Below are 14,177 nucleotides of genomic sequence, written 5' to 3'. Positions count from 1 at the left end.
AAAGTAAATATGCAAGACAGGGGGATCTCCCAGAATACGTCTGTAGTCCCAATTAAAATATGCAGTGCTGGGGGATCTCCCGAAATACGTCTGTAGTCCCAATTTAAATATGCAGTGCAGGAGGATCTCCCGGAATACGTCTGGAGTCCCAAAGTAAATATGCAAGACAGGGGGATCTCCCAGAATACATCCGTAGTCCCAATTTAAATATGCAGTGCTGGAGGATCTCCCGGAATACTTCTATAGTCCCAATTTAAATATGCAGCGCAAACAACTATAACACGACAGAAACATCATAAATCACCACAACGAGTACAAAAGAAACAATGACAGAAATGCAAAGTACGGCGAGAAAATCAACTCAAGAATTTAAATCACAAGAACGGTATAACTCATTCATAAGAAATAACCACAGTAAAGAATGTTAGGCACAAGGAGAACAGCTTAACAAGGGAAAACAAAACAAAAATGTAGCAACGATTCCACAATATTCAAATCAACAATAAGAAGCCAACACGAGTCAAATAGTTCCAAATAATGGCAAGTCAACTAAGATATAGGTTATCTAAACTTCTTTTGAGATTGAGCAATTACGGGGAAAATTCAACAATTCAAATAAGGATAAGCAGCGGAAGATAATCATAACTCCAATTAAGACTAAATAATTAAAGGGTGAGAAAGTAATGATTTCAATTAAAGATAAGCAGTTATGAAAAAAAAAATATAGCACGACGATAGAAGAGGTAAAATCTTTGGTTAAGTCGAATAAGGGTCAAATAGACAGTAAGAGTGAATCCTAAAGCAATTATCTCTAGTCAAAGCATGTAGAGGTGAAACTAGCAAATAGGAATTCAAAAAGATCAAAAACAATATCATACACAGTGAATATAAGGACATAAGAACCCTAAAAGGCCAACTTTCCACAAATTGGTCCGAGCACGCACTCATCACCTCGCGTACATAGACTACAATCAACATAGATAACTCAAATCCTAAGGGGTAGTTCCCCCACACAAGGTTAGGCAAGATACTTACTTCGAGACAAGCTCAATAAATCCGTAAGAATGCCCTTTCCATGAATATCCGGCTCTGGATGGCCCAAATCTAGCCAAAAGAAATTACATATCATAATTACAACAATAATAAACTCATCTAATTAACGAAATCAACATTTTAACGAAAATTCCAAAATTAACTCAACATTGCCCGAGAGGCCCACTTCTCAGAATCGGGTAAAAATCATAAAATATGAACACCCATTCACTCATGAGTCCAACCATATAAGAATTACTCAAATCCGACCACAAATCCCTTTTCAAAACTCGAAATCTTCATTGAAGAAGTTCTTCCAATATTTTCCCAATTTCAACCCCAAAAATCCGAAACTAAATGGAGAAAACAACTATAGATTAATGGAATACAACCAAAAATGAGTTAGGAATCATTACCCCAAAGTTTCCTCTGAAAATCCCTCGAAAAATCGCCAAATTCTGAGCTCTCAAATCCAAAAATGAAGAATGAAACCAAACCCTCGAATTTCTCTTTTCTGCCCAACGTGACCGCACCTGCGCATAATTAGCCGCATCTGCACGACCGCAAGTGCGCACGTCCAAGCTGCACCTACGCTTCCTTTCGCTTCTGCGTGCCAACATCCGCATCTGCGGGCATCGCAGATGAGGAATTTTCCTCGCACCTGCGACCCCTGGCACTCCTCCATTTATCCGCTTCTGCGCTTGCCTCTCCACACGTGCGCTCTCGCACCTGCGGTCTCTTCTTCAGAGGTGCAAAAATACCAGAAGCCTGAAGACTAAGCAGTAACATAAATCAAACTTTTAATCCGTTAAGCACCCAAAACTCACCCGAAGCCCCCGGAACCTCCACCAAACATACCAACCAATCCTAATACACCATACGAACTTAGTCGAGCCTTAAAGTCACATCAAACAACGTCGAAACCACGAATCGCACCATGAATCGAACTTATAAATTTCAAATCTTTCAACTTCTAAAACTCGTGCCGAAACCTATCAAATCAACTCGGAATGACGTCAAATTTTGCATGGAGCTGTTCCAACTCTCGAAACCGCATTCCGACCCCGATATCAAAAAGTCCACTTCCGGTCCAAATCTCCAAAAATTTGACTTTTGCCATTTCAAGCCTAAATCAGCTACAGACCTCAAATTTACAGTCCGAACCCGCTCCTAAGTCCAAAATCACCCAACGGAGCTAATGGAACTGACGGAACTCCATTCCGGAGTCGTCTTCATATAGTTCCGACTACGATCAAAATCCTAAGACTTAAGCTTCCGTTTTAGGGACTAAGTATACCAAATCACTCTGAATCATCTGGTAACTGAATTCAACCACGCATGCAAGTCAATACACATAATATGAAGCTGCTCAGGGCCTTATGCCGTCGGACATGACTTAAATTCTCAAAATGACCGGGTGGGTCGTTACATCTTTCCCCTCTTAAACAAACGTCCGTCCTCGAACGTGCTAAGAATCGCCTCGAAGTCTTCAAATCACTGAAGGTACTTATCCAACACACACCTGTGGGCGACTCCATGTCACCCCAATCCACATAAGCCTGACGACACCATCCCAACTGTAATTCATCCTTTCAGCCAATACCGATAAGCCTTAGAGTCAAAATTCTTACCTTTCATTTGTCTTCAAAAGACCCGATTCTAAATCCATAACCGATAACAGTCTCAACCAGCTATAACAACTCATGCCTACACCCACAAGGTACGACCACACAACAAGACACACCACACATAGGCCCATAATAACATTTCTGATCACAATAGTTGCCCGTAATCAAAACCATCACCGGCAATTAACCTCATATCCATTAGAACCCTGTTCAAGACTCCACAACACTGACAACAATGCAAGAAACACGAAGACCCCTTAACTATACACCTGAGTCAACAAGTCACAACTAACACTACCGGGAACACACCCCGCAAACTAAAACTCAAGGAGCACCGAACGAAATTGACTGAATATGAAAAGAGAAACATATAAGGAAACTACCAAACAAGCCCGACAGGCACAACTCTCTATCAATACTAACTTACAAAACAATATAACAAGGAAAGAATTAGAGCATATGAACAATCATAAGGGTCCCATCCTGATATAACTTCCACCGTGGTACTCAGCCCGGTTCGAACATATCAAATCACATGGAAACATGGGGGGTCTCACCCTCAACTCTGAATCATAAGTCAAATACACATCATACCAATGGAAATCTTCCACTAATTCAACTCTGCCAATAAAATCACAACACTTACTAAACCCTCACCCCAGTAGAGTATCAATTCACAAATCGTAACTAATTTACTTAGGAATCGCATCAAACCTGCCATAATGGACAACATGAATTCACTTCTAGTATCGAAACTTTCGATAATGAATATAAACAAATGATAGACATGGGCTACCACTCATAGAGTCTCCCAATAGGGGTAAACACTTAAACATAATACTAAGTCATGAACTCACCCATAGGTGGGACAACAAATAGGGGAACTCGCCCCGATAAGCAGAACCGAATCAAAATACGAATAGTGCCCCTCTGTACCAAATCAAAAGCATACTTGTATGACATTATCTGGCGCAGTGGCCTCAAGCCTACTATATGAAACACATCAACGGGTCGGCCCTTCCCCTCTTGGTCACCCTCTAGTCGCCTGAATACTCCGCTGTGACACACCTATCCGGAGTCTAGGACAATCTCTCACCTTGTGGCTGGTATTTCCACACTCGAAGTAACCTCTCTACTGACGTGGCTGTGGGAACTGTGCGGTACGGGTACTCTAAGACCCATGAGTACCTGAAACATGGTGCGAAGCCTGAAATACAAACTGAACTGGCTGACCCACAAAACCTCTACCATGTCGTACCCTGCCTCCAAAATATGGACCAGTAGATTTCTCCGGTCCACGAGGCCTTCTCACCTCCCTGTCCTCTCTTTCCTGATCTCGCTTGTACTCTCTCTCGTGACCTCGCATATCTTCTCTCTCCTGGTCCCACATGCCCTCTACTTAGTGGGCGATCCCTACAACCTGCTGAAACGAAACATCTGACTTTAAATCACGAGCCATGCTAAACTGAATATCATGTCTGAGTCCCTCAATGAATCTACGGACACGCTCTCTAACTGGGGCGACCAAAGCAGGTGCATGCCTGGCCAAATCACTGAATCTCACGGCATACTCTAACACTGACATAGTGCCCTGGCACAGCTACTCAAACTCCGCGCGCCATGCATCTCAGAGGGACTGAGGTACAAACTCTCCCGGGAACATCTCTGAAAACCGAACCCATGTAAGTGAAGCTAACTCGGCCGGGCTACCCAACTCATATGCCCACCGCCACTGGTAAGCCGCTCCCCTGAGTTAGAACGTAGTAAAAGCAACCCCGCTCGTCTCCACAATACTCGTAGTACGGAGAATGCGGTGACACTTCTCCAGAAAACCCTGTGCACTCTCTGAAGCCAAACCACTAAATGTAGGAGGGTCATAATTCTTGAACCTTGCAAGTCTAAGCTGCTCTTCCTCAGATGTTGCGACCCTGGTAGATGCTTTGGCTGTGGCACTTATTCCTCGTTGGCCTCTGCCTCTAGCGATACCTTCTCCGGGAGCAGCGTCATTGATAACTGCAGCTTGTGTCCTCACCATCTGTGAGAGAATGGAATGATAATAGTTCAAACTTCGAGATCAATAAGCTCGCATGATAGGAATGAAAGAAGTGAAATTGTCCTAATAGTTTCGTAGCCTCTCGAAGATAAGTACAGACATCTCCGTACCGATCCGCGAGACTCTACTAAACTTGCTTATGACTCGTAGCACCCATGAACCTAGAGCTCTGATACCAACTTGTCACGACCCAATTTTCCCTCCGTCTGGGTATCGTGATGGCACCTAGTCTTTGGGACTAGGTAAGCCTAACAATAATTAAAACAACATTGTTTAAATAGAATCTCTTAAAACTCTCAAAACCGGTAGTACAAGTCATAAGCTCTCCAGAGTGTTTGCTAGAAAACTTCTAAATACAACTGTCTAGAAATAAGAATAAACAGTGCAAAACGAAAAGTTAAAGGTGACTTTGAAGCCTGTGAACGCAGCAGCAGGTTTACCTTGAGTCTCCACAGTAATAGTCCACACAGATAGTTAACGAACAAGTACCTGGATCTGCACAAAAAATGTGCAAAAGAGTAGCATGAGCACACCACAGCGGTGCCCAGTAAGTATCAAGACTAACCTCGGTGAAGTAGTGATGAGGACTAGTCAAGATACCCACTGGTCTAATAAACTGAACAAGTATAAGTATAGGGATGACAGAACATGACATCTATCTAAAGACCCCGAGATATGGCTAACGACATAGCAACTGCAATAAGGAAGGGAAAACAGCAAGTAACAGCGGAACACCAGAATAAGACACAGAAGAATGAACGAAAACACAACCCAAATCCAGAAATCACAATACAGTAAAGGCAAGTAGTAACTCAGCAGTAGCAATAGTTTTCACATCAGGTCTCAGCCAACAACCCCAATAAATTAGTCAAAATCCTTCAAGTGTAAACTTTCACCCGTAAGTTCTTTTTTTTTTTTTAATTGAGGTCTTTAGAATATAATCCTTTCCAATAAGAAATTACTTTTGGAATATACTTCCTTCAAACATAGTTCCTTCAAGATATAACCTTTCAAATATAAACTTTTCAAATAATTAGCCTTTAAACATAATTCTTTCAAGATAAATACTTTTCAAGTATAACCCTTTCAAATAAATATCTTCAAATATAGTTCCTTCGAGATAAATACTTTTCAGATATAAACTTTTCAAATAATTAGCCTTCAAACATAGTTCTTTCAAGATAAATACTTTCCAAGTATAACCCTTTCGAATAAATATTTTCAAATATAGTTCCTTCGAGATAAATACTTTTCAAATATAAACTTTTCAAATAATTAGCCTTCAAACATAGTTCTTTCAAGATAAATACTTTTCAAGTATAACCCTTTCAAATAAATATCTTCAAATATAGTTCCTTCGAGATAAATACTTTTCAAATATAAACTTTTCAAATCATATCCTTCGAGTATAAGTCACCCTATGACACCTGAGCATAGAAGATTTGTATCCCCGAACACAGATATAACCACAGTGGGAAATCTACCGGAATATCGTCCCGTAATCCCAAAATAAATATGCAGTGTTGGGGGATCTCCCGAAATACGTCCATAGTCCCAAAGTAAATATGCAAGACAGGGGGATCTCCCAGAATACGTCTGTAGTCCCAATTAAAATATGCAGTGCTGGGGGATCTCCCGAAATACGTCTGTAGTCCCAATTTAAATATGCAGTGCAGGAGGATCTCCCGGAATACGTCTGGAGTCCCAAAGTAAATATGCAAGACAGGGGGATCTCCCAGAATACATCCGTAGTCCCAATTTAAATATGCAGTGCTGGAGGATCTCCCGGAATACTTCTATAGTCCCAATTTAAATATGCAGCGCAAACAACTATAACACGACAGAAACATCATAAATCACCACAACGAGTACAAAAGAAACAATGACAGAAATGCAAAGTACGGCGAGAAAATCAACTCAAGAATTTAAATCACAAGAACGGTATAACTCATTCATAAGAAATAACCACAGTAAAGAATGTTAGGCACAAGGAGAACAGCTTAACAAGGGAAAACAAAACAAAAATGTAGCAACGATTCCACAATATTCAAATCAACAATAAGAAGCCAACACGAGTCAAATAGTTCCAAATAATGGCAAGTCAACTAAGATATAGGTTATCTAAACTTCTTTTGAGATTGAGCAATTACGGGGAAAATTCAACAATTCAAATAAGGATAAGCAGCGGAAGATAATCATAACTCCAATTAAGACTAAATAATTAAAGGGTGAGAAAGTAATGATTTCAATTAAAGATAAGCAGTTATGAAAAAAAAAATAGCACGACGATAGAAGAGGTAAAATCTTTGGTTAAGTCGAATAAGGGTCAAATAGACATTAAGAGTGAATCCTAAAGCAATTATCTCTAGTCAAAGCATGTAGAGGTGAAACTAGCAAATAGGAATTCAAAAAGATCAAAAACAACATCATACACAGTGAATATAAGGACATAAGAACCCTAAAAGGCCAACTTTCCACAAATAGGTTCGAGCACGCACTCGTCACCTCGCGTACATAGACTACAATCAACATAGATATTTCAAATCCTAAGGGGTAGTTCCCCCACACAAGGTTAGGCAAGATACTTACTTCGAGTCAAGCTCAATAAATCCGTAAGAATGCACTTTCCATGAAAATCCGGCTCTGGATGGCCCAAATCTAGCCAAAAGAAATTACATATCATAATTACAACAATAATAGACTCATCTAATTAAAGAAATCAACATTTTAACGAAAATTCTAAAATTAACTCAACATTTCCCATGGGGCCCACTTCTCGGAATCGGGTAAAAATCACAAAATATGAACACTCATTCACTCACGAGTCCAACCATATAAGAATTATTCAAATCTGACCACAAATCCCCTTTCAAAACTCGAAATCTTCATTGAAGAAGTTCTTCCAATTTTTCCCAATTTCAACCCCAAAAATCCGAAACTAAATGGAGAAAACAACTATAGATTAATGGAATACAACCAAAAATGAGTTAGGAATCATTACCCCAAAGTTTTCCTATGAAAATCCCTCGAAATATCGCCAAATTCTGAGCTCTCAAGTCCAAAAACGAAGAATAAAACCAAACCCTCGGATTTCTCTTTTCTGCCGAAGCGTGACCGCACCTGTGCATAATTAGCCGCATCTGCGCGACCGCAGGTGCGCACGTCCAAGCCGCACTTGCGCTTCCTCTCGCTTCTGCGTGCCAACATCCGCACCTGCGGGTGTCGCAGATGCGGAATTTTTCTCGCACCTGCGACCCCTGGCACTCCTCCATTTTTTCGCTTTTGCGCTTGCCTTTCCGCACGTGCGCTCTCGCACCTGCGGTCTCTTCTTCGCAGGTGCAAAAATACCAGAAGCCTGAAGACTAAGCAGTAACACAAATCAAACTTTTAATCCGTTAAGCACCCAAAACTCACCCGAGGCCCCCGGGACCTCAACCAAACATACCAACCAATCCTAATACACCATACGAACTTAGTCGAGTCTTAAAGTCACATCAAACAACGTCGAAACCACGAATCGCACCATGAATCGAACTTATAAATTTTAAATCTTTCAACTTCTAAAACTCGTGCCGAAACCTATCAAATCAACCCGGAATGACGTCAAATTTTGCAGGCAAGTCCCAAATAACATAACGGAGATGTTCCAACTCTCCGAATCGCATTCCGACCCCGATATCAAAAAGTCCACTTCCGGTCCAAATCTCCAAAAATTTGACTTTCGCCATTTCAAGCCTAAATTAGCTACAGACCTCAGATTTATACTCCGGACACGCTCCTAAGTCCAAAATCACCCAACGGAGCTAATGGAACTGACAGAACTCCATTTCGGAGTCGTCTTCACATAGTTTCGACTACGGTCAAAATCCTAAGACTTAAGCTTCCATTTTAGGGACTAAGTGTCCCAAATCACTCTGAATCATCCGGTAACTGAATTCATCCATGCACGCAAGTCAATACACATAATATGAAGCTGCTCAGGGCCTTATGCCGCCGGACGGGACTTAAATTCTCAAAATGACCGGCCGGATCGTTACAGTTTTGTATATATTAATATATATTATTATCAAAGTAAGATCTCTATGTTAAGAAAGGAAGAACGAAGGAAGAGAAAAACTTAAGAAAGATAATTAAAAAGAAAACGAATTAAATAAATTTAGAAAATATATTAGCTTCGGCAGAAAATAAAATTAAGAAGATGAAGAAAAAGAAGGAAAGCTAATAGATAAAGAGAACAAAGGCATGATTTTTGTACAAAGAATTATTGACTTTCCATTCAAATTGCTTATGTTTAGGTATTAGTAATTAATATTCCTAATTTAATGGAACTGTGTGCTACAAATATAAATATTTTCCTTCCATATCTGTAATATTGTACGGGCACACTAAGATAGATAAGATTAGGAATGATGATATTCGGGAGAAGGTGCATGCGGCTCCCATTGATGACAAGATGCGGGAAGCGAGGCTTAGATGGTTCGGACATGTTCAGAGGAGAAGCCCAGATGCTCCGGTACGGAGGTGTGAGCAACTGGTTACGGAGGACACGAGAAGAGGTAGAGGGCGGCCTAAGAAGTATTGGGGAGAGGTGATCAGGCAGGATATGGCGAGGCTCCAGATTTCCGAGGACATGACACTTGATAGGAAGATGTGGAGGTCGAGTATTAGGGTTGTAGGTTAGGAGGTAGTTGAGTCGTGCCTTACTTTGTAACATGGTGGGACTAGCCATGTAGGTTTTTTTTTTTTTTTTTTTTTTAAAGATAACTAGTGAAAATGTTGTGGCTTACTATTTCTCTTTTCAGTACAGGTCCTATTTACTAGCTATCGCTTTTGCTTTACATCTTTCTTCTAGATTTCATGAGGTTCCTATTTTACTTATGACTGTTGTGGTGATACTAATATTTACTAATATTGTCTCCCTTTACTTTGCATCTTTCTTCTGGATTTCATGGTGTTCCTATTTATCCTATGATTGTTGTGATACTAATATTGTCTCCCTTTTTGTCTCTTTTGTCTTCTTTTTTTTGAGCCGAGGGTCTTTCGGAAACAGCCTCCCTACTCCTTCTGGGTAGGGGTAAGGTCTGCATACACACTACCCTCCCCAGACCCCATTAGTAGGATTTTACTGGGTTGTTGTTGTTGTTGTTGTTGTATCTGTAATATTGAATTTTATGCTAACAATTTGTTATATTTTTTTTAAACTGTGACATTTATGTAACGCCCCTTTAAACAGAGGCTAAATTTACACACCAACCCATAAAGTGGCCATCCCGTCCGAAAAATCCAATTATATAATCAGAGGTTAAATTTTCTTATAGTTATCATTCCGGTTTTGTTTCGTGGTTTTAAATCTCGCAGACTGGGCTCATGGACGGCTCAAGCGCACGTTGGGCCTAAGTATTTATAGGAACGTTATAATATATATTTTTATTTAAAGTCTATTCTCCTAGAATCTAGCTATTGGTGCTAAGATGATTTTGAATAACCAGATGCATATTTTCTTGTTGACATATTTATATTTTTTTTTAAAAACAATATGTACATAGTAAAATTAATAAAATAATAAATAAAAAATAAAAATAACACTAGAGAAAGTTAGAATGATATTACCCAATGACTGACTGATTCAAGAAGTTTGAAGACTTTGATTCTAAAATATCTAGTTGTTGGCTTGTTGGAATCTTGGAGAAAGAAAGAAATATAATAGAAAGAACTAAGAAGATGAGCATGAATAAAGAGGAATGAAAAAGATATGTCTTCTAGAATATAAAGAATGAAATGAAATTGAAACGTTTTGGGAACAAGAATAAAAATTAGAGTTGTCAAATCAAATCAAAGTGACAATTATTTTTCTACTATTTTAAGCTTTACTTTATTAATATATCTAAAAGTTTTTTTTTTTTTATATAAAAATTACAAAAGTATATATATATTTAAAAAAAAATCTATAAACCTATAAAATATATATTATTCATAAAAATAGGGGCCCCAAAATTGGGCTTAAGGCACTTGACTTACCCAATACATGTTAAAGCCGGCCCTGGGCTGTTTAGAGTTTGTTCGTTTTGTTTCAAAGGAAGATTGCTGTGTCACTAATGGCTTTCCGTCTCGTAGGGTAAGTTGGTTTTAGCCTAACTTTTGGTTTATCCTAATTCCTAAGGCTTGTTTGATCTCTGTCTCAATTTTGAGGTGATTTTTAAATTTTTGGTTTGGGTAGAAGACAAATGGCTGCTGGTGCTGGTAGGGCTTTGCTTGGAGCACCAACAACACAAATCAGGTATAAATTTTTTTCTTTTGATGGCAGAATTTTACCCCCATTTTTTTACGAAGAGGTCAAGCGAGCTCAGCTGCTTAGGGTTTGTGTTTTGTTTCAACGGAGATTGCTCTGCACTATGGTTTTCCACCTCGGAGGGTGGGTTGGCTAATTTTTGATTAATCCGACGAATTGATCGATTTTTGTCTCATGTTTGTTTTTTGTTTTCTTATGGTTTGGGTAGAAAACAATTGGCTGCTGGTAGGGTTTTGCTCGGAGCACCAAGAACACAAATGAGGTATGTGGGCGGCGACGGTAGATATATTGTTATTGTTATTGTTATTGTTATTGAAGTTTCGCATCTTCTTGATTCCGAATTAGGGGTTACTGCCAGCAATTTTCTTCCGGTCAGGGAGGCCATTTTCATCCTGAGGGTAAATTTTTCAACGTCCTGTCTTATTAGTTTCGCTTCAAATTTCAAATCTCACACTCTCATGTCTCTGGTCATCCTTGCATGCAGTTCAAGCTTTCTATAACGGGATAGTCTTCGGTGGGCTTCCCTACTTGTTCTGGTGTGTAGCTTGACCTTGGATGGATTTTGTTTTAAATGATAAAAAAACATGAAAAATTTGTCTTTTCCAGCTGGGCTAATTATTTTGCAGAAACTTTTGTCTTTTGAAACACTTATTTCTTAATTTATTTTTGCAGGGCACATTGGCAAATGTGGAAAATCGATCAGTAAGTTATTCCTTCTCAGTTTTTTTTTCTCGAAAGTTAATAATTATTGTTCACAAAACAGAAAAAAAAAAACATACTAAGTGTATAAATTGAAGGAACTCTGTGAAATTTGAAATAGATTCTGCCTCTTCTACAACTCCATTCTGCACAAAAAATAAAACATAATTACATAGTTATACATGATTGCTGTATTGAGTTTTGAATATGCCTTTCAAAATATCTTGCATTTCTTTCTTTCCAACCTGATGTTCATAAAATTCAAGAAAATCTGCTACACTTAAGGATAAGCTTCTCTCAAGTATAAATATTTTGAATGTAAACTTTCCCTAAATCTGATATTGTTTGGTGCCTGGGATTCTAGTAGTTTTTGCCTGCTTTTGCTTTTAATGTCTGGTGAGTTGGTCTTGTTTTAATATGAACTTATTATCTATCCTCCTTGTATTGAATTCACTTTGATCTTTGTCTCTAGGTCAAGTAACGAGGTTTATACTGAGAGGTCTATGGAGATTGAAAAGATCCTGAAGGAGCTCAGCTAATACTTGGTTGTGGTCATTACGGAGATGCTTACTCTAATTTATATATCTATCCTATCGCATCATATATCCTACTAGTTAAAACTCATTCATCCTTGATTGTGTGATGCCCTTTTTGAAAGGTATACTATACACTGTCGCTAAAAAGTTTTTTTTATTATTTTTAAAATCACTCTCAAATTATGAGGATCTATAGTGTTTTCACACTTCTCCTCCAGCATGACTCAAACTCAGGATCAAACGGTCGTAGGTTGAGGTGCTTTACCAACTGAGCAAGCCTCACTAAAAAGTTAAAAAACTCATACTGATGTGTTTGTTGTTGATCAGTGTGTTACTGCTATGAAATTGCTGGCTAATGCTCGACTAAGTTAACTATCTACAGCCTGCTACAATATATCTTATCGTATCGTGACAAGCTTGCCTTTAATATCCTCAGACAGTGACTATATTATTTGGATATTTCCACCTTTTTATGCAACAATTTTGGTTCTTAATTTCTTTCTAGGTTTTTCTTAACAAACTAATTACATAATGAGTCATCTACAAATTTATCGTCCCATATGAACACCAATAGCAATACTAAATAATCTCGTATAAAAACCACAAGCATAGAGGATTATTAAACAGTTGAATTCTTTTTACTTTGTTTCCCGTTGAAGGGGAAAAGAAGGTATGCCAAAAGAAAGGAACTTTCGCTAAGTTTTCAGAAACTTCTTATCATGTTTAATCAAATTAAAGTACCAAATATTACCTAGAATTGGCACCAGGTAGCCACTTTAAAGGTCTGCTATTTAGAAATTAGTCAGTGTTACTAAATTTCAGTTTTTCAATTCAACTTTTTAGGACAAAAATGTCTTGAATTGTTCTGAAGTTAAACTTTTTAGTTTTAAATTTCAAGACAAAATAAGTACGAACTAATCTCTAAATAGCATCTCTAAGAATGACGATATGTGCACTTGCCGGAGAAGCAAGTGCTTATATTATACAGACATATGAATTAGCATGAAAGATATAGTTAGGCGTTGTTAAAAGTAACTTATACTATATACATAAAATTAATATGCTGCATTATGGATTAAACAATACGTAGTTTGATATAAAAAATAATAATTTCACAAAAACGTGAAGTAGCAAAATTCGCGTCTAAAGTTACAAGTTACAAGTTACAACTTTTGTCTTGGGAAGTCACAACTACATATGACTGAATTAAGTGCATCCATTTTTGCCTGCACTTCATATGCACGTCTTAAGTGCATGTGCAAAAAAATAACACATTTCAATTATATGCGTTAAATGATTGAAATATTCTTGACTTATAAACACACTTGGTATTTATCAAATGCATTAAAAAAATGCTTATAAGCTTATCCAAATACTCTGGTACCAAAAAGAGTATTATCCTAAGGACAAATAAGTTTACAAGTTGAGTAATTTTTAATCAAAGGTTTAGTGGGACTTAATTCTCATTGGATCTCGGTTGTTCTTAACAGCGATGGCTAGGTCGAGATGAATGGAAAATGTTTCTGGAACTAGTTTTTGATAGGGTTTATCTTAGCTCGGATTATTCATGAACACTTTGACTCATCAACCCTCACTTACTTTTGAGTTTCGACCTCCTTTTTACACTAGTTGCTACTCCAATTTTTATGTATTTGCGATTTGACCATAAGAGGTTTTAGTGGAGACGTACTTTGACCCCAGAAGAATATTCCTTAAGCACACAAATATGTGCTTCTGTTTTCCTTATTTAATTGCGTCCTTTTTTTATCTCCTAATTTCATATAGTATAATATTAATGTTTTAATATAAAGATGGGGATGAATTTTATAGTTAGTTCACTTCCTACGGTCAAAGTAATAGGTTATAGGTTATGTTAAGTGTTGAAATTTAGCACTTAACACAACAACAAGTAGCAGATTAAATAATTATGTGTATATTGT

The 14,177-nt window shown here is 38.1% G+C and overlaps 1 protein-coding gene across 4 annotated transcripts; it reads left to right on the top strand.

Moving 5' to 3' along the window:
* The first annotated feature begins 10,689 nt into the window (after nt 1–10,689).
* Nucleotides 10,690–12,443, top strand: LOC104088543 (uncharacterized). 4 transcript variants are annotated; one of them, XM_009593239.3, is made up of 7 exons: nt 10,690–10,828; nt 10,931–10,990; nt 11,211–11,264; nt 11,348–11,400; nt 11,487–11,538; nt 11,675–11,704; nt 12,174–12,443. In XM_009593239.3, the coding sequence occupies exons 1-7, from the start codon at nt 10,809–10,811 to the stop codon at nt 12,238–12,240; spliced, it is 336 nt and encodes a 111-aa protein (XP_009591534.1). In that variant the 5' UTR covers nt 10,690–10,808; the 3' UTR covers nt 12,241–12,443. The 4 variants fall into 4 exon arrangements, with proteins under 4 accessions (XP_009591534.1, XP_070056366.1, XP_009591535.1 ...); XM_009593240.4 differs by having other exon boundaries at nt 10,710–10,828; nt 10,934–10,990; XM_070200265.1 differs by lacking the exon at nt 11,487–11,538.
* The last annotated feature ends 1,734 nt before the right edge of the window (nt 12,444–14,177 follow it).

This window comes from Nicotiana tomentosiformis, chromosome 4 (assembly GCF_000390325.3).
Source record: "Nicotiana tomentosiformis chromosome 4, ASM39032v3, whole genome shotgun sequence".
In the NCBI taxonomy this organism is placed as follows: Eukaryota; Viridiplantae; Streptophyta; class Magnoliopsida; order Solanales; family Solanaceae; genus Nicotiana; species Nicotiana tomentosiformis.
Note: the sequence above shows the minus strand (reverse complement) of the source record. Positions and strands in the feature narration are given on the sequence as shown.

Excerpts from the sequence above, each read along its gene's own strand:
- LOC104088543 (XM_009593239.3), top strand. The coding sequence starts at position 10,809 with ATGGCTTTCCGTCTCGTAGG. Across the intron at positions 11,265-11,347 it reads GCACCAAGAACACAAATGAG|GGGTTACTGCCAGCAATTTT; the intron begins GTATGTGGGCGG and ends ATTCCGAATTAG. Across the intron at positions 11,705-12,173 it reads CAAATGTGGAAAATCGATCA|GTCAAGTAACGAGGTTTATA; the intron begins GTAAGTTATTCC and ends CTTTGTCTCTAG.